The sequence below is a fragment of the Podarcis bocagei genome (assembly GCF_964188305.1).
Source record: "Podarcis bocagei genome assembly, chromosome: 3".
Classification (NCBI taxonomy): Eukaryota; Metazoa; Chordata; class Lepidosauria; order Squamata; family Lacertidae; genus Podarcis; species Podarcis bocagei.
Window position 1 is genome coordinate 30,591,995 of NC_138127.1, and position 26,219 is coordinate 30,618,213.

Below are 26,219 nucleotides of genomic sequence, written 5' to 3' on the forward strand. Positions count from 1 at the left end.
ATCATATCAAATTAAATACTATGCTTTTTATCAAAAGGCTCTAAAAATGTAGTCAAGTAAAGATGAAAATCATAAGACTTTCGGGTTGGCTTCATGGTTGGTAATCTTTTCTGACAGACTGTAAGCTTCCCCAGATATTGGATAACTAGATTTCTTGAAAGGGATACAATGAAGGAATGAAGTGTTATTTTCAATTTCAGTTTCTGACTATTAAGACTAGGCTGTTAACCTATTTACATTTTCTTTCCCTAAAACATATCATCTAAAAATAGTGCATGCTGGGGGAAAGCATTCTCCAGCTAGCACTTTCACTTTCCCTGTAGACACATGTAAAGGGGAAAAATGCTTAATTTCATTTCTTTCTCAGACATCACTCGGTAGGGAATATTGAAAAGACCTTAAAGTATTTTAAGGCTATGAAGAGCCTCACTAAAATAAGATGGTGTTACTAAGATTCTAATCCTTCAGAGGAGCTTCATTTCAACAGTGGGGTATTTGCAAATGCTTCATTTTTAAAACAACAACATGCACTCAGAGCGTGATAACCCTGATTGCTATTACTATTTTCCATTTATTAGGTAAAGTGCCCTGCAAGGCTTGAATGAGGCAGGAATGGTTTCAATCCGTAGTTTAATGAAGTGATTTAACTATTGACATATCTAGACTTAGAGAGAATGAATGAACTCAGGCTGATCAAATTTTATGGAAGGAGGAAAGTGAAAGAGAAAACTTGATGTGACTTTGACTTGAGTCTCTGGATAGCATTACCAAATACCACCAGAACAGCACTTATTTGGCTACTGTTTTCAATGCTGTTTCATTTACTCCCGAGTATTAAAATTTATGTTAGCAACAAATTCCACATAGTAATAAACTATTACAAACAGAATACTGATAACCAGCCACTTTGTTACATTAAAACTACTCTGGTGATATGGCAGCAAAAAATTGCTAAAATATCTCCACCTTCATCTACAAGGCAAAAAATAACTCCTAAACTTATTGATAGATAAGAAAATTATAAATCAGAAAGGTTGTATTTAGACTTCCCAATAACTTTCCCTTGAGTGTATTGAATGACTCTTTTGTTGAATTGTAGAATGACTCTGTATTCATCCAGATGTTATTATCAGCCACTCTGATTCTTAATTTACTATATTTCCTTTGATGAATCAGTCATTTGCTTCAGGAAGCACAAGTGCAAAACATGAATTCATAGCACCCAGGTTGTAAGGGAAGTATTATGAACCTAACTGTAAAAAAAATGGCCTACCACTAACTACAAGCTGAGATCCATTTCTTCAGAAAATATGCATGGTCTTATCACGGCTGGTCTTCAAGTGGTTGCTAAACACCAAGTTTTATTCAGAGTGGCCCTATTCAAATTAATGGAGCAAATTTACTCATGTTCATTAATTTCAACTGGTGAGTAAAACTTTGCCAAATTCTGTTTGGCTGATTTAAATGTGTTGTGCTTTTTCAATGCTTTATTGTTTCTCTTTTCTTACTTGGGAGGTATTTTTATTGTTGTAGGCATTTTGTTGCTTTTCTAGGTATTGCAGTTTGTGTGTTTTTAAACTGTTTTGTAAGGGCAGTGTGCCTTGAGTATTATTATTATTATTATTATTATTATTATTATTATTATTATTATTATTATCATCATCATCCTCGTCAGCATCATCACCATATTTTATACTGCTTTCGTAAACTGCTTTGTGAGAGCAGGATGCTCTGAAAGACAGGTTGCAAATTTTTTAAATAAAGAATTACATTGCAACATAAAAAGGAAGAGTAAAGACCAAAGGGCAGCGACTCAACATCTAGACAACCAAAGGGATTTTTCAGGCCCTTTATTTCTACTGCACTGCTGAAAGTCAGGGAACCCTCTCAAGGAGCATTCAAAGCAATGGAAGAGGCTCTAGTGGAAAGTTAGAATCACCATAGACCTAGAACACATGCTGGGGAAGATTGTTGGGCTGTATCTGAAATATTAATTAGATGTACCCACAGGAATGATTTTTTGGATGAAGCCTAAAATATTAATTTGTGTATCATAACTCTAGATGCTCCACCGAAATTCATGACTTTATCCATCATACAAATAACTTGCCTCTTTATAGAGGAAATTCTTGATTAGAGTGAATACTAGAGTGAATAATCTACGCAGTGTATGAACCAGTACCACGATGGTGGCTACAGACTGTTAATTAATCTTGCATCTTTTTTCCATTTAATGTGAAGGGAACAAATTTAAGACTTATTTTCACAAGTGAACAGCTTCTTTGGAGGCACAATGGCAGTGGAGCCTGTCAAGTTCTGCAAGGGCTACACTGAGACAGATAAGGGAGCTAGCAGAGACTGCCATCCCATGGATTGGGCAGATGAAGACAGGCAGGTGATGGTTGGATGAGGACAGAGGTGGGTAGGGCAGTGCCCCATTACCCTGAAAAGACCAGCCTCCACTACACAATGGAAAAATAAAAGTTTAATTTTTACCAAGTCATGTTTGAATAACCTATATCAGTCTAATTTGCACTGCTCAATCTATTTGTTAATTAAGTAACCAGATTTAAAAAGGAGATTTGAATTGATTTAAATTGAAATCCATGGGAAAGGCAACTTGCAATCAATTTTCATTGAATCACCACCAGAAAGCATCAGAAAGCGCTGTGGGAACTGATGGACAACCCAAAAGAAAACAAAAGTACGTTGGAACTTTTGGTGTGTATTTCAAAATTATTCTCCCCTCCAAAATGTATGCTATAATTCTTCAATCAATTACACATTCTGATTGCAGAACAATGTAATTCATCAACAACTAGTTTTTATATGAAGACAATCACTTGGGATCTGATCATACCCGAAATACAGTGGTGCCCCGCAAGACGAATGTCTCGCATTCGAAAAACTCGCTAGACGAAAGGGTTTTCCGTTTTTTGAGCTGCTTCGCAAGACGAATTTCCCTATGGGCTTGCTTTGCAAGACGAAAACGTCTTGCAAGTTTGTTTCCTTTTTCTTAACACCGTTAATACAGTTGCGACTTGACTTCGAGGAGCAACTCATAGAGTTGTGGTAGCCTTTTTTGAGGTTTTTGAAGACTTTGGTGATTTTTGAAGCTTTTCCAAAACTTATTTTAAACTTTTAAAACTTTTTTGGGGTTTTTTTGGATTTTGGGTTGGGGTGTTTGGAATTCAAGGACTTGGTGTTAGGGAGGGGTTTGCAAGAATCTGGAAGCTTGTTTTTTTTCCTGCATTTTTATGATTTGCTGTGACCATTGGGCCACTCTGCTGTTTTTTAAAAAAAAAAATTCTGGATTTGAATTTCTGTGTGGTGGGTGGCTGGGGGAACAGTTGAGGAGGGGTTTGCAAGGATCTGGAAGCTTGTGTTTTTTTCTGCATTTTTATGATTTTCTGTGACCATTGGGCCACTCTGCTGTTTTTTTAAAAAAAATTCTGGATTTGAATTTCTGTGCGGTGGGTGGCTGGGGGACAGTTGAGGAGGGGGTTCTTCAGCAAGAAGCAAAGAGTGGAAGAGGAACCTTCTTCGAGTTGTCCCCCAGAGTCTTAGAAAATGTACTGTACACTTTGTTGATTTTTAAATGTTTTTCTGTCATGTTTAGAAACTTAATTTATTGTTCCTTCAGTTTTTGAAATGCTCTTTACAGTATGTGTGACTTTAAAGAGCACTTAATAAACTCTTGTTGTACCAAATTTGGCTTTGTTTGGACTTTTTTTGACCATAGGAACACATTAATTGAATTTCAATGCATTCCTATGGGATTTCGTGCTTCGCAAGACGAAAAATTTGCTAGACGAAAAAACTCGCGGAACGAATTAATTTCGTCTTGCGAGGCACCACTGTATTGTTATGGGAGAAAAACCTTTATTGAGTAGACAGAGGTGACTACAAGATGTTTCTGCTGAAATGTAAGTGATGTTATCAACAGAGATTAACTTTAACAGGATCTAGGCAGCTCTGAGTTCACTAAGCATAGCAGCTGGAGAGCAAGTATGATATTACACACAACTATTTCTGATCCTCTTCTATGTAATGCTGATTTTATTAGAGTTTTTTAAAAAAAAAATATCGATAAAACTCAAGATTTTACTGACATACTAATTGGTTGATTGGCCTATTTTCTTCACCAGTTATTCTAAGTTATATAAGTATTATGTTGGCTAATCACTGAGACAAATTTAGAAATATAGTTTTAACTGAATTGCCTTTAGCCTTGGGCAATGGATGAATCCTAACTTTCCTGCACAAATAATAAAAATAAATCAAATAGCTATTGGGCCAACAGCAATCAATCACAGTATCTCAGAGGGAACCATTAGGATATTATGAAACACTTATTCAAAAGCAACCAAAGGAAAAATGTGGATTGGAGACAACTATATATCATCCAAATGTACAGCAATAAAATCTGCCATGTGAACAGTGTTGATTTTATTCTATGTACTTTTGGAAGAGGTCATACTTCTTTTACAGTTTTTAACTTCACACTTGCCGTTTACACAGCATTTTAAAATTTATTATAGTTGTTCCTCTGCAAGAATGTTGTTTTTGTATTGTGTCTATTCTATTACTGCCAGTCCCAATGCATTATAATTGGCCTGGAAATTCTTGGGGGAAATAACAGCAAAACACTTACAATGAAAGTAAAGTTCTTCATCTCCTTCTTGATCAGCTTTGCTATAGCCACAGTGCCTGTAAAAAAAAGAGAAGGGCATTTTCACAAAAATAATATATAACTACAGGTTGATTTTCCCCTTCCCCCATTGTGAAAACTAGATATGAAATGGATATAAGAGGACGTATAAATATAAAATCCTTGTATGTTTTAAACTCATCCTTAATTACAACCCATATACTGCTATGGCTCACACAAAAATTTGTTGGAAAGTGTGCATGTATGAGAAGTGGTGCATTTCAGCAACCACTTAGTGAATTTGCCTTCCGATCCATAGGTGAAAAGTACTTCAGCACACACATTAAGAATTGTTGATTCCACACAACAACCCACCCAATGCGTTCCTTTTCAAATATCTAGAGGGCTGTCACCTGAAAGATGGAACAAGCTTGTTTTCTCCTGCTCCTGAGGCTAGGACCAATACCAATGGCTTCAAGTTACAAGAAAGGAGATTCTAACGAAACATCAGGATGAACTTTCTCAGGGTAAGAGCTGTTCTGACAATGGAAATGGATCCCTTGGAAGGTAGTAGACTCTCATTGGAGGTTTTAAACAGAAGTTGTGGGGGCATCTGTCATGGATGCTATAGTTGAGATTCTTGCATTGCAGGGGGTTGGACTAGATATCTACAATTCTATTATTTCCTGTACTTTTTCATGTATCTCAGAGGTGTTTTGGTCCCCAAAGGTTAGGGTTAGGCCCTTGGGATCTTGGCCTTTGTCACGAATATTACGGAAGAGTCAATGAACAAATTCAAATAACCAGTCACTCTAGTTGCTTAAGTTCATGGAACGTCCCTGTCATGTTTTTGCGAAATAGCTATCAATAAAACAAAGCTTTTAGCCAAACCATGCTTTGAGTGGAAAATATTACAATATTTAAGTTGAAAACCCTACAGATGCCAATGCATGGCCGAAGAAAAATTTCTTAATAGCTAGTTTATATGAATTATATTTTAACAACTCTCTTAATATCCATAAGCAGTACCTTCGTCCAATGATGAAGCCAAAAACCATGAAGACCAGAATGATAGTGCCTGCCACAGCTACCACAGCTATGATTATTACAGGATTCTGTTCACTGGAGACAGCAGTGGCTGCCAACAAGAAAAAGAAGAGAGAAAATGTTAAAGATGAATCCAGTATGCCGTTCTGAAACAGATTCTGGCACGATTCTACAACTTTCGAGACTATTGTGGGTTATCTTTTTTTACCCCAAAAGGCAGGATACACATTTTATGTCTTAGCTACGATCAGGTCTGCTGCATTATCCTGACAAAGGTCCTGAGTCTAACTACAGTTTGACAGGCACAGAAATTCAACATGTGCAGTTTTGCCCTCGCTACATGTCTATATTAGGAAAAGGTGCCTACTGGGTTTTTCCAAGCTGTTAAAGACACACAAGGATATCTGTGGGGGGTGGGGTGGGGAAGCAGCAATCTCAGCATGGGATAGGAGAATATTGAAATATTTATGAAGGTTGATAGTTACAGATGAAGACTGCAATCCTATACACAATAACACAACAAAAAGTACCACTGAACTTTCTTTTTAACAGACACACATGGGGTTGCATTGTTAGGCTGTAATCATATTCACCAGCGAATAAGTCCCACTGAACAAAACAGACTTGATTTTATGAAAGACATGGAGAGGATTCTACTGCCAGTTACAAGTATTTCAAAACTGCACTAAACAATTATGGATTTAGATCTATTTCCATCACCTTTAATACGGTAACTTCCATTAGCAATTGCTGTGGATTAAATAATTTCAGAATAGGCGCAGATATCTCAACGCCCAGATTCAGTGGCTGGAGAGGGTTTATGAGGTAGGGGTGGCTATGCCCATTGCAGAGCCTGCCCGATGTGCCTGTGGAGAACGCTGCAGGTGCAGATCTACTGCTGTCGGTGACTAGAATTACATTCCAAAATAGAGTGTTCTGAGAGAGGGACTAGGTAAAGGTAAAGGGACCCCTGACCCTTAGGTCCAGTCGTGACCGACTCTGGGGTTGCAGCGCTCATCTCACTTTATTGGCTGAGGGAGCCAGCGTACAGCTTCCGGGTCATGTGGCCAGCATGACTAAGCCGCTTCTGGCGAACCAGAGCAGCGCACGGAAATGCCATTTACCTTCCCGCCTATTTATCTACTTGCACTTTGTGCTTTTGAACTGCTAGGTTGGCAGGAGCAGGGACTGAGCAACGGGAGCTCACCCCGTCGCGGGGATTCAAACTGCCGGCCTTCGGATTGGCAAGTCCTAGGCTCTGTGGTTAAACCCACAGTGCCACCCGCATCCCTTGAGAGTGGGACTAGGGCAGCCTTAAATCCATTGGCTCCAAAAGCCCCTATGTTTCCTCAAGGGACTCCATGATTGGGCCTGTTATCTACTTCATTCTGGAGCTGTCTTAATTCCTCAAGTGATTTTAGAGGGGTGATGATTATTATTTTTTTAGAACAACCACTTGAGAGGGAGGAAAATGTGTTGCTTCCTGTTACTTCCTGCCCTGACAGGTGCAAGCTGGCAGGCTTGAGAAGTGTCACATTGTCTCACCACTCCTGCTAAGAATTGTTACATATTAATAAAAGTAATAAAAGCAATAGCGATGAGTGTACGTTTTACAAACACTCACATGTTAGCAACTTTTTCTAAAACTGACATTAATTCAGACTTTTCACTTGTTTTCTTCTGATTTTGAAAAGAATGGTCCATACTGAAGTTACATAAATAAGATCTGAAAACTGAATGAAGATCTACAGTATCAGTAAATTATTTACTGCTCTAAACTCCAATAACAAGAGTTCTGGCCCCAGAAGCCATGTCATTTATGTCAGAAGAAGAAGAAAAACCCTTAAAAAGCATGAGTCATAGGGAGACAATAGCTAACTAGGAACAAAGAGGTGAGAAGTTTAATATTAACTTTTTTGTGTGTTAAATAAATAAACCCACCAGACAATGAATTATTGTGTATTATGTATACTTTACAAAATAAATAACGTTGCTTTATATGAACATCTGGTCAGACATGTAGTCTGGAGAGAAGCCGAACTGGATAGTTTTGATGTGGAATAGTCTCCCTTTTTTGATTATATAAATAGGGAGATTCATAGAAATACTCCTCCCATGACTCATTCCTCATTGTGGTTGGGCTATATAGACTCATCTTAAAAACTTGGCTATATGTAACAATATCTCTGTAATTAGCTTTTTTTTATACTGAATATGTTATTGTATATGTGTTAGTTTGCCCATATGTTTATGATATATCAATAAAAATTAAAATAAATAAATCTCTAATCCATGCAGTTTTCCAGTGGAGAATTCAAAGCGTAAGGCCACTCTGTTCTTGTGGCACAGTTTTCAGGGTGTGGGGGTGACTATGAGTTGAAAGTTGAGAGGTATAACTAATCTGGGTCTCACCTGCAGGCTTAGGCACTGAGCCAGCCTGGCATCTAATGAGAGACTTGAGACTTCAGGTGAGAGGCAGAAAACAAGTGCCACTGACGTGCTATCAAGAAAGAAATGAAGGGTCCACAAATTCAGATGCTCATTAAAATAAGACATATACATACTCAACCAGGGGCTGTTTTCACAGGGCAACTGTTGTCTCCCCAAGTACCGTTCCAACCTTTCTTACCAAGACACAGTGTTTTCATTTATATTGATGCTCTTAATTGGCATAAGATATAATTAAAGTTTTACACTTGACATACATCAAACAAGCTTGCTTCTCAAGGAAAAAGAAAACAAGTGAAGTAGAAAGGGAAAAGAAAAAAGAAATATGAAGGAGGAAAGTGTCATAATGTAATATTAATAAAAATTATTTTTAAAAAGAAGATGCAATTAATTTTTACCTGTGGCTTCCTCTAGTGTAGCAACATCTAGCCTAGGGCTATAATTTCCATAGCCAGCAGCAGTAAACGCACGAATCTGGAAAACATAAACTGTTCCTGGTTTCAGATTATTCACCGATACAGAGGTGGCTCTGGTTTTCACTGTTGAGTAAGTTCTCTCCCTTTGGTCCTGGAAAAGATAAATGAGTGGATAGTATTTAAACCAGAGATTTCAAAATTGCTCCATTACACCAATGGCTATATAGCAGCCCCTGGTCCTGGCACTTTATTTCAATTTGCTACAAAGAGCATCTCCTCCCCGCCACTCCCAAGACTACCCCGGGGGGGGGGAATAAATGGATTCCCCTGCTCTTCATTTATTTATTTCTGCCCACCCAGTTTGTTTGTTTTTTGGCAACTCAGCTTTTGGAAGAAGCCGCCAGGGCTCACACTTCCCTCTCAAAGCCCAAGGCCTTACTTACTGGGCTCTGGAAATGCCATTGCCTTTTTGTATTTCATTGTATGATGCTTTAGTTTCTGTTGGCTGATCATCAATTGGCTCAAATAGTGTATTAAGTCAGGTTTTAAGTAACACAGCAAGCCATATCTCCACACAATTTATTTCTTCCCCACCGCCTTGCTCTGAAAATGGGGTATTTTATTGTTCCTTCATATAATTTTTTACTTTCATTTAGGCAGATAAAGAGTAAGTCATTCTGCATGACCCTGCTGTGTCTTCTGGGTGAAGATTTGATGTGGAAAAGGAGGTCCTCTGACTGTAACAGCTGTCCATGAGCTACAGGAGATATGTGTGTGCACTGCTTTGTAAGGGACAAAGAAAATCAATTTGGAGCAAAACAAAAAAATAAGTCGAGTTTTAATGGTGCGTGAAAATTATTTTATGCTGCTTGTGAATGGTTTTGGTTGCATGGTTCTCCCCCTATCAGTCTTAGTGCTTTAAATTCTTTGTTTATGTTTTATGATTTATTTATTTTTAAAATGATCCACCTAGAGGGCATATTGTTAAAATGTTAAAAATAATAAAGAAGAGCTCTATGGGTGGACAACTGTGCACACGTGTGGATCTGCATGTAGTGAACTGCTGGTCAGTGCATTCAACTTCCATGTGTATATATATACACATGGAAAAACCTAAGGTTGGATTAAACCATAAATTACCTGAACCTATTATAGGATGGAGCCCATTTGGAAGTTTCTCTGTGCAAGCTTCACTGGAGCACTTCTCAGCTCCTACTTTTCATCAATTTCAGTGGGGCTCACAGAGACCTTTGTGTGGACAGACGGAGCCCCCCCCCCAACCTCAGGTGACCCCTGAACAGAATAATGACTCAAGACAACGTGCTATGGGATTAAAATTGGCCACAACTTTATTAAGTTTCAGATGTAGGGAGACCTTGGCTCAGGCATTGGGCGTTTATCCTTCCCAGTCCCCAGCCGGGGATCTGGGAGACATCAGGGTTATCCAGAATGTGTGGGGATTGGGCTGGCTCTGGAGAACATATGTTCAAGTAGAGAGCCCACCCCCCGTTTCGACACTGTTGGAGGGGAGAGCAATGACAGCCTCTTAGTGTAAGGCCAATGCCTCCCCTCAAGACCCCTTTAACGGGGAACCCTGGGATCACCGCCGCAAGGGGGCGTGGGTCACCGCTTCACCCCCCCATTTAGGAAGATAGACTAAAGGATTCCGCCCAAGGCCTGAAACCGCCAAAGTTGTGATGTTTTGCTACGGGAAACGCAAAATCTGCCAATGCAGGAAAATTCCTTTCCGGCCCTTCAACAGCGACCCTAACGTAGTGTACCTGTGGAAAAGAAGTTAACCTGCAAAAGAAGAACTGAAGGAGGGCAGGGTGGGAGAAGCTCTGGAGCCAACTGACGCTTCGCAGGTAAGATTCGCCTTCTGTTGTGTGGGCTGGGTGGTCCCTCCCCTTACCTGGCTGATCCCCTGGCAACGCCTCCCCAGGCGGGATTGGGCGATTGGCTGAGGTAAGCGGAGACCTCCAGGTATCCAGCCTGGGGAGGATGAAGCCAGCCTGAACTACTGGGAGCCGCACTGGGATCCGGGGGACTGCATGCGACCACGCAAAAGGCACCCCCCATTTGATGTGGGGAGCGGTCATTGCCATGAGTTGTGCCTAAAGTAATCAAAGAGTGATCACACTTTGTTTTGTCACTATTTGACCAGCACCTTCACATGAAAACTTCAGCCATTTCTACACTAGTGCTTGAAATCGGTTTAACAGTTATCCTCTCAAATAAATCCTGGGAATTGTAGTTTGTGGTAGGGTAGGAATCACTGGTAGAAAATTCTCCGCACATCACCAAACTACAACTCTCAGGATTATTCTATGGCAACATTGTATAGAACTGATACAGGTATGTTGTGTAGATCTCCTCTCAAGGAAAGACATGCGTATTTGTTGGGGGAAAATGTTTCCTATTTAAACACTAATTTTATCTTATGAAGTATTTTAAATACAAACGATTACAAAGCTAACTATTTGCTGGGGTATTTTTTATATATTAACAGATGATGACAACAGAAACCTGGCCTTTAAACCACAGAGATTTGCCAGATTTTAATTATAGTTTAGCACAAAGTGAGTTAAAATATGTTTTTGTGTGCGCAGGTTTAAGAAAAGAATTGTTATACTTCTTTTAATTAATCAATTATTTCGAAAATAGGAAAAAAAGGAAGGGGGTGGAAAGGAAAGTGCTAATTTGTGAAAAACAATATATCATGACTTCAGCTGTGAACGTGTTTTATATCTAAAAAGATGACTTCACTAAAAAAAAAACCTGAAGTTTCCGTGAACTGTACAGTTTCCTAAGTTTACAAACTGGGCCAGAAACCTCTGATTTGGAGACATAAAAGATTTCCACACTTCCATTTCTCCTTGTCAAAATTGTATTAAAACACTTTAAATAACATTTGTCACTTTATTTAAGACCTGAAAAGACTTGCTATTCTACTATATGTTAGATACAAACTGCTAGAGCAATTCAATGCTACCAAGTAAAACTGCCTGCTAGATATTACTGTGGTACAAAAGAAAAAAAGAAATCCCAACAAAAATGGAGGAGCAATAAAAAGATTTTGATCTGAAAATAGTTACAAAGTATGTTTTTATTTACGTGTATATTCTAACTGGAAATGTTTAGTTTTTTAAAACTTTAAACTAGTGACATACTGTGAAGGGATGATTTTGTTAACTTGTGATACCTGTGTGTATTATATTTTTACCAAGTTTGTTGTTTCAAAATTAACAAAAAGGTTTGTTGACCTTTTTGTGCTATGTGATATTTTATGAGCTACATTTTTTTTAGTGTGTTGATATTATGACAATACAGACTGTGTTTGTATTCTTTTGCTTTGGTAGAAATAGAAATAAATCATTTATTTATAATTGCTATTAGGATTCATTACATTATTTTTATATATCTCATATATTTATATTAGATTTTGATCTCATTCTCTTTATTGTGACAGTAGATATACTATATATCACTGGGAAATCATTCTAACACATGTATGCTCACAATGAGATTTATAAAAAAGCTTGGGATCCTGAGAGCACTGAGAGCTAAAAGCTGGCAAATGTAATTGAGGAAAATAATTTATTCCACTCAAACTGGAAGGAAAATAGAAAAGCTAGGTAGGTCATCAGATCCAATTTTTCCAAGTAACCCCACCAAAGCCAGCACTTATGCTGTTAATAAATTTGGAAGATAAATTTAGAAGAATAAAAGGGTATATGAAGTTTGTTCCAATGTAATGTTTTTCTTGCACAAGTAGCATTATACCAAGGAACACAAAGGGGTGGGGAGGAGAATTTTGCAGGAAAAATCTTTTTTTGCACAAGACTCTTCCTTCTGAGCTAACATTTTCTTCCACAGAAATTATTGGAAAATCTTTATACTGGAACACAAAATCCCGCAGATGAGATCGTAAGTCTGCCTATTATAATTAGGGCTGTCACCAATTAAATAATTTTAGTGGATTAATCACCTACATTTTAACTTATAAAGCAATTGGATGTACATTACTTTGCAAACTATGTTAAAAAACATAGGTCCGTTCTTGAATTTTGAAGGCACTGTGAAATAATTGATAAGTTCTCGTTCATTTCTAGAAGGAAATGCAATCTTAAGACTTCTTTTGTTCCTTCCCTATGTTACAGTAAACAAGAGGAAGTACAATTGCGCCCTGAACTCACAGTCCTAACAATTAAATTTGCCATCATTGATGAATGAATTTTGATTGATTGATCTGGTGATTAACTGTTATTGTTCTATTTCCTCAAATACTTTTAAAAAACAAAAAAAACCATGCATAATATAGAAATGATGACAATAAAGAAAACAGTAAGGAAGAATCACGAGTGATAAAAGTAAAGCAATCCCAGTCTGTACAAAACGTTGCCCATGGCAGAAGGAAGAGTAGTATATTTCAGAGTGGTGCTTACTTTCTCGTAATACTTGATTTCATATTCTGTGATGACTCCGTTGGGATGCTCAGGTTCCTGCCAGGAGAGCTCCACACTCCTCTGCAACACTTTCTCTTTCATTACGCCGCTAACTTGCGAGGGAGCTGTTTGGAGGAGACATGTCAATAAACAATAAGCAAATGCGCTGGAAGTCTCCAATCAAGTGTCACCACTGATCAGTCCCCTGCTGCGTTGCTGTCATTAAGGTAGGAGAAAACACCTTTCCATAGTTCACAATTCAGAAGCTAATGAATATTCAAGCAGAGCCTTATTACTGCTCATAAACCATAATAGAAATCTAAATTAAAGTGTAAACAGCAAAAGACAGCATTGTTCAAGTTAGTGCAAGGCAGCAATTGATGGGATCAGAATGACAATTAAGCAAATGAATTCTAATTAAACCGGGAAAATATGCTTCCAGATTAATCCCCGGTGGTAAACCACCAGACCATATATTTGTTACAAACGTTTCGACAACACTTGTAAGACAAATGAACAAATAAGGAGGCAAAGATGAGGTCATACTTTAGACCCATATTGTGTGTAATTCCAGCTCAAGTTCAGTCCCATCATATTCTTCCAATTATGCATGCAGTTTGAAAGCAAAGAGCATGCATCGCTGGAAAAGAGATCTGCTTTAGTTGCAGATCTGGTAGCATTTTTCTTTTGAGAAGCTTGCTTGCTTGAATAATCATTTTTTAAATGAGCCAAGTTTATTTAACTGTCATTAAGCAGACATTTATCTAGACTAGGGGACACACTAACCCACTGTCATTGTCAGCATCTCTGTGACGAGATGATGCTTGAAGAGAGACTCCTGAGTTTTCAGCTGGACACTGGGAAGAGGGTGCACCCTTACAATGTCAATGTGAGCTCATTCACCAAAACACCGATGCACGGTTAACACCTGCTGTGCTTTCTCTTTCTCCAGCAGATTGACATAAACATTACCTGACAATGGAAGGTGCCCTATCAATGCTATCATTATAGCAAATTTCTTAAGTCTGTCACATAGATATAGAAATCATACTCAGTTTATCAAATTAGTTTTAATAGATGAAACTAAAATTGAATATGCTAAAAATACTTTTGAAGAGAGAAAAATATTGTGTTTATATTAGGGTGTGTGTGTACTAAACCACAATATTTGATTTGGACCCTGCTTTGAAGACTGCCTAATTCGGCTTGGGACCTGCTTTGGAAAAATCTGCTTTGTAATCTTTCCAATTCACTGTTCAGATTTTTTTTTAAAAAAGGCTGTAACTTTCTTTTTTATGGAAGAAGATGGAATTTGCCCCTCCATAATGGATAAAGCATGTCAAATTACAGGCTGTTATGTCCACCATTTGTATGTGTGTTGCACACCATTAAAGTATGGTGTGTGTGTTTTTAAAAATAAATGTCTATATAGAAGCATAATTTGATGAAATTTAGGGGCTTGGTAAGCCTTTCTGAGGGGATGGATCCTACCAAATTTCAGAAGGAGGCCTCCAGTGGGTTTCCCCAAAGGTTTCTCTTACAGTTTGGGGACACTTAAAAGGAAAAGAGAAGAAAAATCCCTTAGACTTCCTCAACCTCGGAGACTACAATTCCCATCATCCCTGACCACTGGTCCTGCTAGCTAGGGATCATAGGAGTTGTAGGCCAAAAACATCTGGAGGGCTGAGGTTGAGGAAGCCTGGCCTACATAGCAGGTCCCCCCTCTCCATTAGTCTGAAAATAAGTGATATGGGAAATCAGACAAATAGATCCAGCTCTTTTGTGCTAGGCATCTACACTGTGGGGGCAGGGAGGGTCAGGTAGGGTGGAGGAACAACTAAAATGGATTCATGTTCCTCCCTATGGTTTTGTTTGTGAGCACTGATCAAATGGTATTAAGGAAGGTACAAATGGTATTAAGGAAGGTACATAGGTGGTACTGCACAGAGCAAGCAAAGTATTTTGATATGAGGAGAAGGCTGGAGTTGCCACCGGAAAGTTAGATCTTGTGAATCCATACCTTCTTCGCCTCGAATCCTCCATAGTTACCTGCTTAAACTGTTTCCACATTTTGGGGGAGTGGAACATGGAAGCCTGAGAGGAAGAGGGAGAGTTCTTACTCTGCTCCATGTGTCTCTTGCCCTTCCTGTCTGATTTCTCTAACTCTGCCTCTTTCTTGAGTAAGATCAACTGGTACCCCCTGTGCAAGAGTATGAGTGGGCTGCTGGTGTGTAGTGCCCTGGAATTTTCTGCTTACCCAGCCGCCACTTGCAATAGCTAGGATCCACTGGCAACTCAACGCTGTGCACTGCTCCTGCCTGTAACCATGAAGCTGTACTTGAGCTTGGTGAAGGGGGGGAATGGCCAGTGCATCAGCCATCACGGTTTGTGGCCAGCACCTTGGACATGCCTCATGGTCAGACAAATAATAAACTGCTAACAGGGGTATGACTTTTAGCAATGATGCTAAAAGACCAAATGTGTATCGTGTGATGCTTTGCTGCTTTCAGCAGTGAATGCTAGCAGGAAGAGGAAGAGCAGTAATAACAATGGCTGAATAAGGCAGACTACAGCTATAAAAACCACTTGGGACAAAGCTACGGGTATGAAACGCACGCACAAACGAACATTCAAATCAATGAACAACTTAAGACAAAGTATAGCTAAATAACAAAACTTGAGACAAACAGACTGAATTTAAGTCAAAGTTCCTTCTACAGTTGTTCTGACTTTAATAAGAACAACCAAAAAATACAAGATTCAAACAGAAACAACAGCAAGTTTAAATAGAAAAGGAATATGATTTGAATTAGAATTTGATTAGTATTTGTACAATTTGAAAGGGAAGGGTAGATAAAGGAAGGCATTCTGAGTTGGACTTAAGCAAAATAAAAGACTCTTCAGCTACTCCAACAGAACTCTCTCTCTGAATAACTCTTGAGAGACTGAACTTGCAAAGGATCAAGAAATATGTGAGGCTAAGACTATTTATTTACTTTGGTTTGGCCCTGGTAAACTCACTCAGGGCCGTCTTTACCCGGGGATGCAAGGGGTGCGGGGCACCCGGGCGCCAAATTCTGGGGGACGCCAGGCACCTGCCGCTGAAGCTCTTAACTATCTACCTGTTATGAAATAATAAATAATTTTGATCAAGCTAGAAACACAAAATACATATATACCTAGGTATTATCAAAATGTATATCTATTGTTTCACTAAAGAACTTTCAACTTTGTGTGCTCATTTACCAAAGATGTGTTGTGCCAGCAGCGACGCTTGTCATTCACAACAGCGCCATGCAAACAAAATTAACTCTTACATCAAAATATTATGTTATGTATTGTATTGAGCTGCTACGCAGCAGAGGGATCAGCGGCACCTTTGACATGACTGATGTTTCTCCTAAGTAGGTGCCTAAACAATACCTATAAGTTTAAGTGTGGTGGTGTTGTATACTTAAGTATAAGTGTATTGTAAATAAATGAGCAAATGAATAAGTTAGTTTCTTTTTCCTCCCTTCTTTTGTAAACAAGAGATAAGGCATAAGCATGGTGTCTGACATAAGCATAATAAAAGTTAATTTGGGGGCTAAACTAAATTTGGGGGCGCTGGGTGGCTCTTTGCACCCCAGCGGTGCATATGCTAAAGACGGCCCTGAACTCACCCACTCAGATTACAAGGTAGACCAGTCACTCATAATGAACCTCTCCTTCTCCCCCCCCCCCATTCTTCAACCTCCAATTTCCCCCCTTTCATTTGCTTCATCACCAGCTGATGATTCTTTCAAATAAAAATAAATAAATAAATCCTGGTATCAGCCATGGCAGGCTCTCTGGAGCCCTTTGACCGTAACATTTTCCAGAACATATTGGGTGCTACCGCCAAGTCTGACTATAGAAACCTTTTTCCTCAAGAATTATGTGCCAGTTCCAGGCTGGAACAAGTATTATCCCCTGGTCCTGTGTTCATAATCATTAGCTGGAATTTAGAAGTCACTAGTCTGAAAGCTACCCTATCCAGTGCTGTTGTTTTCTTCTTGAAAAAGACAGCAAAATATGTACAAGGCACATACTTACAATCTGACCTGACTTTTCATCTTCTCACCCAGTATTTTGTGTATTGCTGTGACAATACAGGCTGAAATCGCAAAGGAAATTCCCGCTTGGCTGGTTTCTCCACTCAACAAATGAAATAATTTAATCCATCTGGCAAAGGGAAGCTTGGAGGATTACACTGTCCTTGGATGTGATTGCCAAACAACATGAGAAAACTTCACACTTCCTCCATGGATTAGAATAGTTTAAATAGACTGTTTGATATTTGCCAGACTGCTTCAAAGGGATCAAAATATAATTCTTAACCTTCACATACAGGGTGGGGGCAGGAAATGCCCATTCTACCACTCTCCAACATATGCATGAAAAACTGAAAAATAGACTATGGTCTATGCATTGACTTATTAGCGTAATACTGAAATTGAGGCTGGCTTTAGAATGCTTACCAGGCCTCTGAAATAAAAGGGATCTTATTCCCAGAAAGTATTCTTAGGATTGGGATGTATTCTAAACTGGTTGTGGTTCTCTAAGGTGTCAGGCAGAGATATTTTTCCATTCATTTCCATTAATTATTTTAACATGAGATCCAACCAAAACCCTTCCCCAGGAAAACCATGTGTGCTCTCACAGAACTATGGCCACTCCACTTTTTTAATGACTCCAATCAAACAGAGAGCACTAAATGTATCAGTGGTACTGCATTCTAAATTAAGAAGAAGAAGAAGAAGAGTTTGGATTTGATATCCCGCCTTTCACTCCCTTTAAGGAGTCTCAAAGCGGCTAACATTCTCCTTTCCCTTCCTCCCCCACAACAAACACTCTGTGAGGTGAGTGGGGCTGAGAGACTTCAAAGAAGTGTGACTGACCCAAGGTCACCCAGCAGCTGCATGTGAAGGAGCGGAGACGCAAACCCGGTTCCCCAGATTACGAGACTACTTGGGAATGATTCATATTAATGTCAAAGAAACATTTAGTACATGGAGAAACTGATTATTTAAGTATCTTAGCCACAGATAAATAGCCATAGAAAAATCTGTTGGACTTGCACTGATCAAAGCTTATTTTTCTATTTATTTGTTTTTATTGGAAGATTTTCATGGATAACAAAGGTACATATAACGTCTCTGGATTCCCCCCCAAACTTGTCACCCTTTTCACATCAAGCTTCAGGCAAAATCAGCAGTGTTTCCTAAGAAGGTAGGAAGATGTAGCAACTTTTTAAAGCCAGTCACCTCCCAAAATACTAATAAACATAGATGAGTAAACATGAATACACAGAAAGATAAATTTCTTGAAATTGAGCTTAGTTTTCTCTAAAATGTGTGGAATTTTTTTTAAAAAAAATATATTAGCCCATCTTTCTTATACTCACTGGGGCAGGAGGGAAGCAAAATAAAATGTATGAGGTGCTCACAACAACTCAGAGTCCCATATTATTTCTCAGTACAAAATGAAGTATATGAAGTGAAGAGCCTTATGTGAAATGAAATGCTTTTCACTTTAATTTAACCCAAGTCTAGAATAAAAGATACCAATGAAAGCAAGGAAATTGAAAAGAGAAGTGAGAGTTTATTTCCAATCTATCAGCAAGTGAAGAGAGCTGTTTCTGGCGCTAAAAGAAGTTTAATGTAAGATTTTTTTTTAACTTTTTTAAAAGGCTTGAACAAAACAAAATTACTCAGCCATTTTCTCCTATATCGCTTTGAGCTAAAAGCCTGTAAATTAATAACTTGCTTGCTGGGTGACATGGGCCAGTTGTTCTCTCTCACCCTGACCTGCCAGACACAGACTGTGTGAAAGTACAATGGAGGCAAGAGAGCTATGTACGTCGTGTGCCATCTTGAGCTCTTTGTTGGGAAGATAGGACATGAACAAGCACAACAATGTATTTCCTGCCTCATCCTGTCAGTAAACTGAAGCAAAAATAATTCATTTACTCTAGTATGAAACTAGGAGCTTCTGCTCAAAATCTAAGAATCAATCCACAACAAAACAATGGCTATATTTACAACCAAGGATAAGGCATGGTGTAGCATTGAGCCTCCATGGACCTGAGGGAAGCATCAGGCTTCTGTGAGCCACCTTCATCTTTACACACAGCTGGGATGAATGCTTATGCCAAGTTTAGTTGGCCTTTAAAGAATCCCAGTTTAGCAATCCTGGTTTTCTTAATTAAAAAAATGATTAGTTAAACAAGCCAGATGTGTTACTCATGACTTCCAAGTTGGCTGATTTAGAAAGTAAACACTGTCCTTAATTTCTAATTTCTATCTGGACTAGATAGACCTTGGACTGACTAAGCTTGACTTAAGTGTTCCTCCTGGTCATGGCAGAAGGGACATAGCCCACGGAGGCTTATCAACATAGTGCTCAACCATTCACTGAGAACCTTCCCTGTGATCTTGAACTTTTAAATCATGTATCATGTATTCCAGAATATCAAGCTCAAATATGTGAGCTTCTCTTATTTCAGAGTTGCCCAACCATACTATATTAATTCTAGAGTGAGCACCCCCCAATGAATCCTTTGTACAGTGGTACCTCGGGATAAGTACTTAATTTGTTCCGGAGGTCCATTCTTAACCTGAAACTGTTCTTTACTTGAGGTACCACTTTAGCTAATGGGGCCTCCTGCTGCCGTCGCGCCGCTGGAGCACAATTTCTGTTCTCATCCTGAAGCAAAGTTCTTAACCCAAGGTACTATTTCTGGGTTAGCGGAGTCTGTAACCTGAAGCATCTGTAACCTGAAGCGTATGTAACCCGAGGTACCACTGTATTGTAGTATGGTGAGGTTCTGAGAATTATCTTTTAGACATTTCTGGGTCTGCTCAGATCCAAAGGTTTCCTAGAGGAAATTTCTATTGTACAGATGGACACCAATAGTACTATACTCTCTGCCTTGGCACCTAGCAGTAGGAGGGCTGATCAGTGGAGCCACAAGGAATTTCAGGACTTCAGTGGAGCTTTAAACTTCCCATTTAATGCAATGTCTTCATTTTCTTGATTAGGAACAGGCTATGAGCACCAGGTCTTGGCATTTTTTGCTCAAGCCGGAGAGGTGAAAGACTTCACACCCAGCTTCTGATTATGTAAGATGCTAGAAGGTTGAGCCAGGAAGTCGGGTCCCACCATAAAAGGTAAAGGTAAAGGGACCCCTGACCATTAGGTCCAGTTGTGACCAACTCTGGGGTTGCGGCGCTCATCTCGCTTTATTAGCCGAGGGAGCCAGCGTACAGCTTCCGGGTCATGTGGCCAGCATGACTGAGCCGCTTCTGGAAAACCAGAGCAGTGCACGGAAATGCCGTTTACCTTACTGCTGGAGCAGTACCTATTTATCTACTTTGTCTTTGACGTGCTTTTGAACTGCTAGGTTGGCAGGAGCAGGGACCAAGCAACGGGAGCTCACCCCGTTGCGGGGATTTGAACCGCCGACCTTCTGATCGGCAAGCCCTAGGCTCTGTGGTTTAACCCATAGCGCTACCCGTGTCCCATGGGTTCCACCATAGATAGGTATAAACCTATTACACCTGTTATTAATCCTGCTCCTGCAGTTCCAGGAGATGCATTCATCTAGCTTATTGTTTTACACTGCATCTTAATTGGCATTTTATGGAGCCCCATTGATGGTGAGCCACCAGTCTGATGTCTCTGGCAGAGTGCTGCATTTTGGAGACGTGGTAGATTGCACCCATAGAGGGTGCAATTATATTGAAGGCAGTCTAAGACTGACCAAAGGAACTTGGGGGCTACTGTTTAGTTGGTCAGTTGCCTATACCCCTGTCTTTGTCCAGTATCAGCCACTAAGGGATACTTGTAGACTCTGCCTGTGGGCAGTGATCCCTTCTTAATTCATGTGTATCAGTCTACTTACATGGTATCTTGTCTGTACTTCAGAGGGCCTTGTCATCAATCACATCACCACCCAAACCTCATTGGTTTTGGTTAATTTGGTTGAATTATTCTGATTGGAAGATTCTTGTTATTTTTTTAAAATAAATATCACCCGTTGCCATATTTCTTGTCTCAAGTCTTCTTGGGTGTCTTGGCAGAAAGGCAGCCTCTTTGTAGCTAAACACAGGGAGACTAAAGCATTAGGAGGCAAGACAGAACCTACTTCAGGGACACTTGACTGCTCATTACAGATTTCTATCACTGTTTTATTTTTGGTGGCTAAAAGGCCCTTAAATTACCTGCTTTTCCTAGGGGAGCATTGGTAACTATAGCTGTTTGAATACATTTCCAAATCAAGTGAGGAAAAACACAAGGTTAGAACTGAACTGTTGTAAAATCTGGACCAAAAATGGCACTTGCTGTTTCCATTTCATTTGGTTAATTGGATCATTTTAGCATACACCTTGTTAACTGTGCATGTAAAAACTACTCAGGGTTGAATTTTATATATGCTAATTTCCCCTATTATATATTCTGTCATATTCATTTCGAGTTTCTGTTAAACACCTCTTTAAGTGGGAAGTAGGAATCAATTGTGTGCCATTATTTCAATTTCCAAGTTTGAGAGAAAACATTACCAAAAAAAAAAAAGAATAAAAGCATTATGCGTGAAAGTAATAGCTGTCATGGGCTGGATTGAGACACATCAAAGAAGCGTTTCAGTTTAAAAAGTTGTAAATTTAAACAGGGAAAACAGGTAGAGAAAAACGGGACTCCACGTCGCCATCTGGCAGCACAATGTTATATCGCAGATACAATGCATATACTGTAAACTGCTTTTTCTTTACTAATCTAGCTGAGTCTATCTGAGTTACAGATGATGCCTACAGACATTTTCAGAACGCCTCCATTTTTGTGTTACTGTTTATTTTTTGTGATCTCTCTGCCCTGCATCTTCCAAACCAGCTAACATACAGCTTTAATCAACAGTGAACTGAACTTGAATTGCAGAAGATGAACAATATTGACACGGATGGAATCTGCAGCTTCTGTGTCAGAATCATAAATGATTTCTGACCTGTTAAGCATAAACTCAGAGATTCAGTAAACAAACTTATCAAGAGACAATTGTGTGCACCATATGTGAGCGTCCAATTTACATTTTGTACATTTCTTTAACTGAGATGCCTCAGAATTCAGTCTTTCCCATAGGAACAGAAGTTTCTAAGCACCCCTCACCCCCGCAACAGAGATACTTTCCCCTTTTGAGTTTACTCACTTACGTTTTATCCTTTTCCTTTCACTATCCATCTTCCATGACAAGTGTCAATTATGGCCACAAGATTTATGGGATGGAAAGATAAAGCACAATTTACAAATCATTTCTTGGGGAAGCAGACAGGTGTAATGACAGAAACTGCTTTCTGTAATTGAATTTGTTGCTCCTATCTATTCAGTCACACAAGGATGTCAACTTCAAGGGTGTTAGGCATGTTGGTGGTGGGGGAAAATCTTAATTTATGCCACAATTTTACTGGCCTTTTGGCCATGCCATCTGGTCTTAAACTTGTCTACCAGCATGGTCACAATTTGGTGCATTAAAATATTATTCTCAGTGCATAAAACCACAGCTTTTATGGGTTGCACACTGCAGTGATTAGCTTATTACAGAGAGATGCCCAAGGGACACTTTAATATATTTCAGTCTCGTGAGAAAGTGTACTTAGTTATTTATTCTTGTCGGGTGAGCCTGAAATAAACTAGAGCTGAGGAACAGGAAAAGCAAATTAACAGCGAGACAAATATAGAGTCAAATATTAAGTGCAAATTGTATAAATAGTCCATCCAGGTGTCAACAGAAAGCAATAATTAGTGCTGTGCTGCAGAGTTGTTAAAATTGCCATGTTCAAGGATGTAATTTTGTGGCAGGAACTACAACATCACTTAGTATGAACGTTCCTAAATTGTTTCCAAATACCTGTGAAATTTAATCAGGGGTTCATATATGCAGCACTTCCCATAGATCTTACAGATCAGATAAACACACCTTAACCCTACTTGACAATGGCATAAAAACCAATGGCATTGTTCAAACGTTTTATTCTAAACTTATTTTTAAAGATCAAGGCCTATGTGCTCACTACACTGCCAATCATATCCTTTATTTCCTGTAAAACTGCTGATAGCGGCCTGCAAAACTTTCACACATGGTACCTGTAGAACAGTTTCACAAAAGCAATTTCAGAGCTTACACCAATTGGACTATATCACTCTTCCTTCCAAAAATGAGACAGATCAAAATAAAGAAACAGAAAGAATCTGATATTAAGTACTCGTATTTCTGCTTGTGGCTATTGTTGATGTATATGAATAACTGTGCAAATTTTCTTTACAGCTGCAACTGAGCAAACAATTAACCCCTCTTAATCATCCAGTACCACCCCGCCCATACTGGCCACACACCCAAGCCAACATGCATAACCTTGAATCTTCACCATTTCTCTCCCCCTCCAACTTGTTTGCCATCTTGTATTTCCACACATGGGGAGGGGGGTCAACTCCCCTCTTCTTCTTTTGGCAGTACAGTCATACCTCATAATACAGCCACTTCAGGTTAAGTGTTTTTGGGTTGCAGACAGTGGGAAACCCGGAAGTGGTTACTTCTGGGTTTCGCCGCTCATACCGGCGCAGAAGTGCCAAATCGTGCCGGCGCCTGCGCAGATGCAGCACTTCAGAATTCAAACGCCGCGGGTTGCGGATGTGCTTCTGTCATGGATTACGTCCACAACCTGAGGTTCCACTGTACAATTGTATCAATATGGAACATATATGGTATTTAAATAGGTATTACTCAAAGTAGATGTATTGAAATTAATGGGCCTAACATCATCATGCTGATTACTTTCAATGGATATACTATGAGTAACACAGTTACTCATAGTATACTTAGTATACATAGTATACAGTACACATAGTATACAGTATGCATACTCAGTATACATAGTATACTCATAGTATACACAGTTGCTCAACAATACTACCCTATATAGCCATTTATTACTTTGAGAGGTGATCATCGGTGTGAGCCACAGCTGGTAGACTCCAGGTAGGCTGCGGACAACTGCCTTCTTCCCTCCTTTCTGACATCATGATATATCCGTATATTGCAAGGTTTAGCTGGCGATACATTACAATGTTGGAAAGCAGATATCGCCCAGTCCTAATTATCACCTTCATGCCCTGCCTGTGAACTTCTAGAAGCAAATAGTTAATAGGGAAGAGAATAAGAAATGCTGGACTAGATAGACCTTGGACTGACATAGCAAGGAATACTTCCTTGATTTCAATTGGAGCTGGCCCGTCTTTTGTCCTTCCTAGTGAGGGTGGCCAAATGCAAGAAAGGACAGGGCTACTGCACCTTTAATACTTGTATTGAAAAGGGGAATTTAAACAGCAACAACTTGTCTTCTACACAACTATTAAAGGCACATGAACCCTGTTGTCTTTTGCATCTGGACACTGTATTACTCTCTTAGAAACTGTTATGAGTGCTGGAACCCAGCCCACTGAAATGGTGCTTCCTGGGCAATTCCTCGTCATTTCAGTCAAATTAGTCAGCCTGCTCCTAATCAAGTCCCATCAGACTTATTTGAAAGTAAGCATGCGTAGGATTATAGCTCTCTCTCTCTATCCAATTGTGTACTGGATTGTGATCAAAGTGATTTGTCCTACTTGAAAATTATACAGACATCTTATTGCCTATAGTCCTTTCACAGCGGCAATGAAGCCTAACATGGATATGAAGGCAACTGCACAATATCTACCCAAAGGTTAATTTATTGTGTAAGTACTTCAAATCAAAGCTGCAGCTGAATGCATTATTAAAGAATGCATAAGTTGGAAACTTTTAGAAATCATTTTGTTTTCTGATTAGTTCTCTTAAAGAGAGGGGGTAGACTCTGATTTTCAGTATTACATCATGTAATCTCATGGACGGCAGTGGAGTAACAGCAGCACATCAGAATAGAATCTGGCATGTGGAACGCTATTTCCATATGTAGTTTTAGCTCTCACTAATGCATGACTTGCGAAGCATTTCCACATCATTAAAAAAATTAATTATTGTAACCAATCATAAAGCACTCATCATTAATACTCCTACTCAACCATTTTTCAAAATCATATTAAAACTTTATCAGGAAATGGTTATGCTATTTTTGTAAGTAATTTTGTCTACAACTTTCACAGACTGTCTAGAATTCACAAATATAGAAGATGTAAAGGATAACTAGTTTAAACAGCCTTAGCTTACCTCCCACACAGAGCCACTGTTCTCAGTGTTTCCAGACACTGAAGCATTTAAAACCCAGTTCTTTGTGTTCTTGAATATGTACAAAAATAGAGGAATGGCACATGTGAAGAAAATGTATTATTTTGACAGACTGGGAGACTAGGCAAGGAAGGTGCACAAGCAGAAGATAAAAGCAGCATGTGCCCTAGATTCAACTCCTTTCACCTCAATCAAAAACAAATAGTATGTGTGCATCTCCTCCTGGATCAGGTACAGGATAAAAAAGTACAGCACTGCATATGCAGTTTTGAGAGCTAGGTATCTGAACAAAGCAACTCCCACCATTTTACTAGGCAACAAATGAAATAAAGAGTATTATAGTTCAAATTGTGTGCACATATGTGCACATCCATGTGCTAGAATATGAATTCATTTCCCTGCTCCCCACAAACAGAGGGAACTATTGTTGACAAAAGACCCATTCGGGCATCTGAGGCTTACAAATGTGGGCTTAAAGTGGGGAGGGTTTGCGCAAGAGCTCTTTCGCTCCTGCCAATCCTCATGTAATGCTGGCTCCACTTCAAATATTTCTGCACTGTCTAAAAACTCAATGCACTTAGAATCCTTCTTCACATCTTTTCTTTTAACACAAGAAGGTGGGATGTGCAGATGTATACAGAGATGTCAGGGAGGGCTTCTGCCTCCCGCCCCCATTAAGGTCACACAAGGCCACTCAGTGAGCTTCATGGCTGAGCAGGGAATTGAACCAAAGTCTCCTAAGTTCTTGTTCAACACTCTAACCACTACACCACTCTGGCTTTCAAAGTAACACAATAATGATGTTATAAATTCAGTATAAATTCAACAGAACTTCTATTGCAGGGATGGGGAATTTGTGGCCCACCAGATGTCATTGGACTAAACTGCCAGCATTCCTCACCATTAGCAATGCTGTCTTGTGCTGATGTCTTGTGCTC

General features: G+C 39.3%; 1 protein-coding gene across 3 annotated transcripts in view; it reads right to left on the bottom strand.

Moving 5' to 3' along the window:
• EPHA7 (EPH receptor A7) overlaps window positions 1-26,219 on the bottom strand; it is a 171,318-nt gene that overhangs the window by 20,318 nt on the left and 124,781 nt on the right. For all 3 annotated transcript variants that reach the window (XM_081186543.1, XM_081186542.1, XM_081186544.1), the window contains exons 6-9: window positions 13,008-13,132; window positions 8,545-8,713; window positions 5,681-5,789; window positions 4,655-4,710 (exon numbers count right to left, since the gene is read on the bottom strand). In XM_081186543.1, coding sequence (XP_081042669.1) covers window positions 4,655-4,710; window positions 5,681-5,789; window positions 8,545-8,713; window positions 13,008-13,132 — 459 coding nt within the window. The remainder of the gene's footprint in view (window positions 1-4,654; window positions 4,711-5,680; window positions 5,790-8,544; window positions 8,714-13,007; window positions 13,133-26,219) is intronic.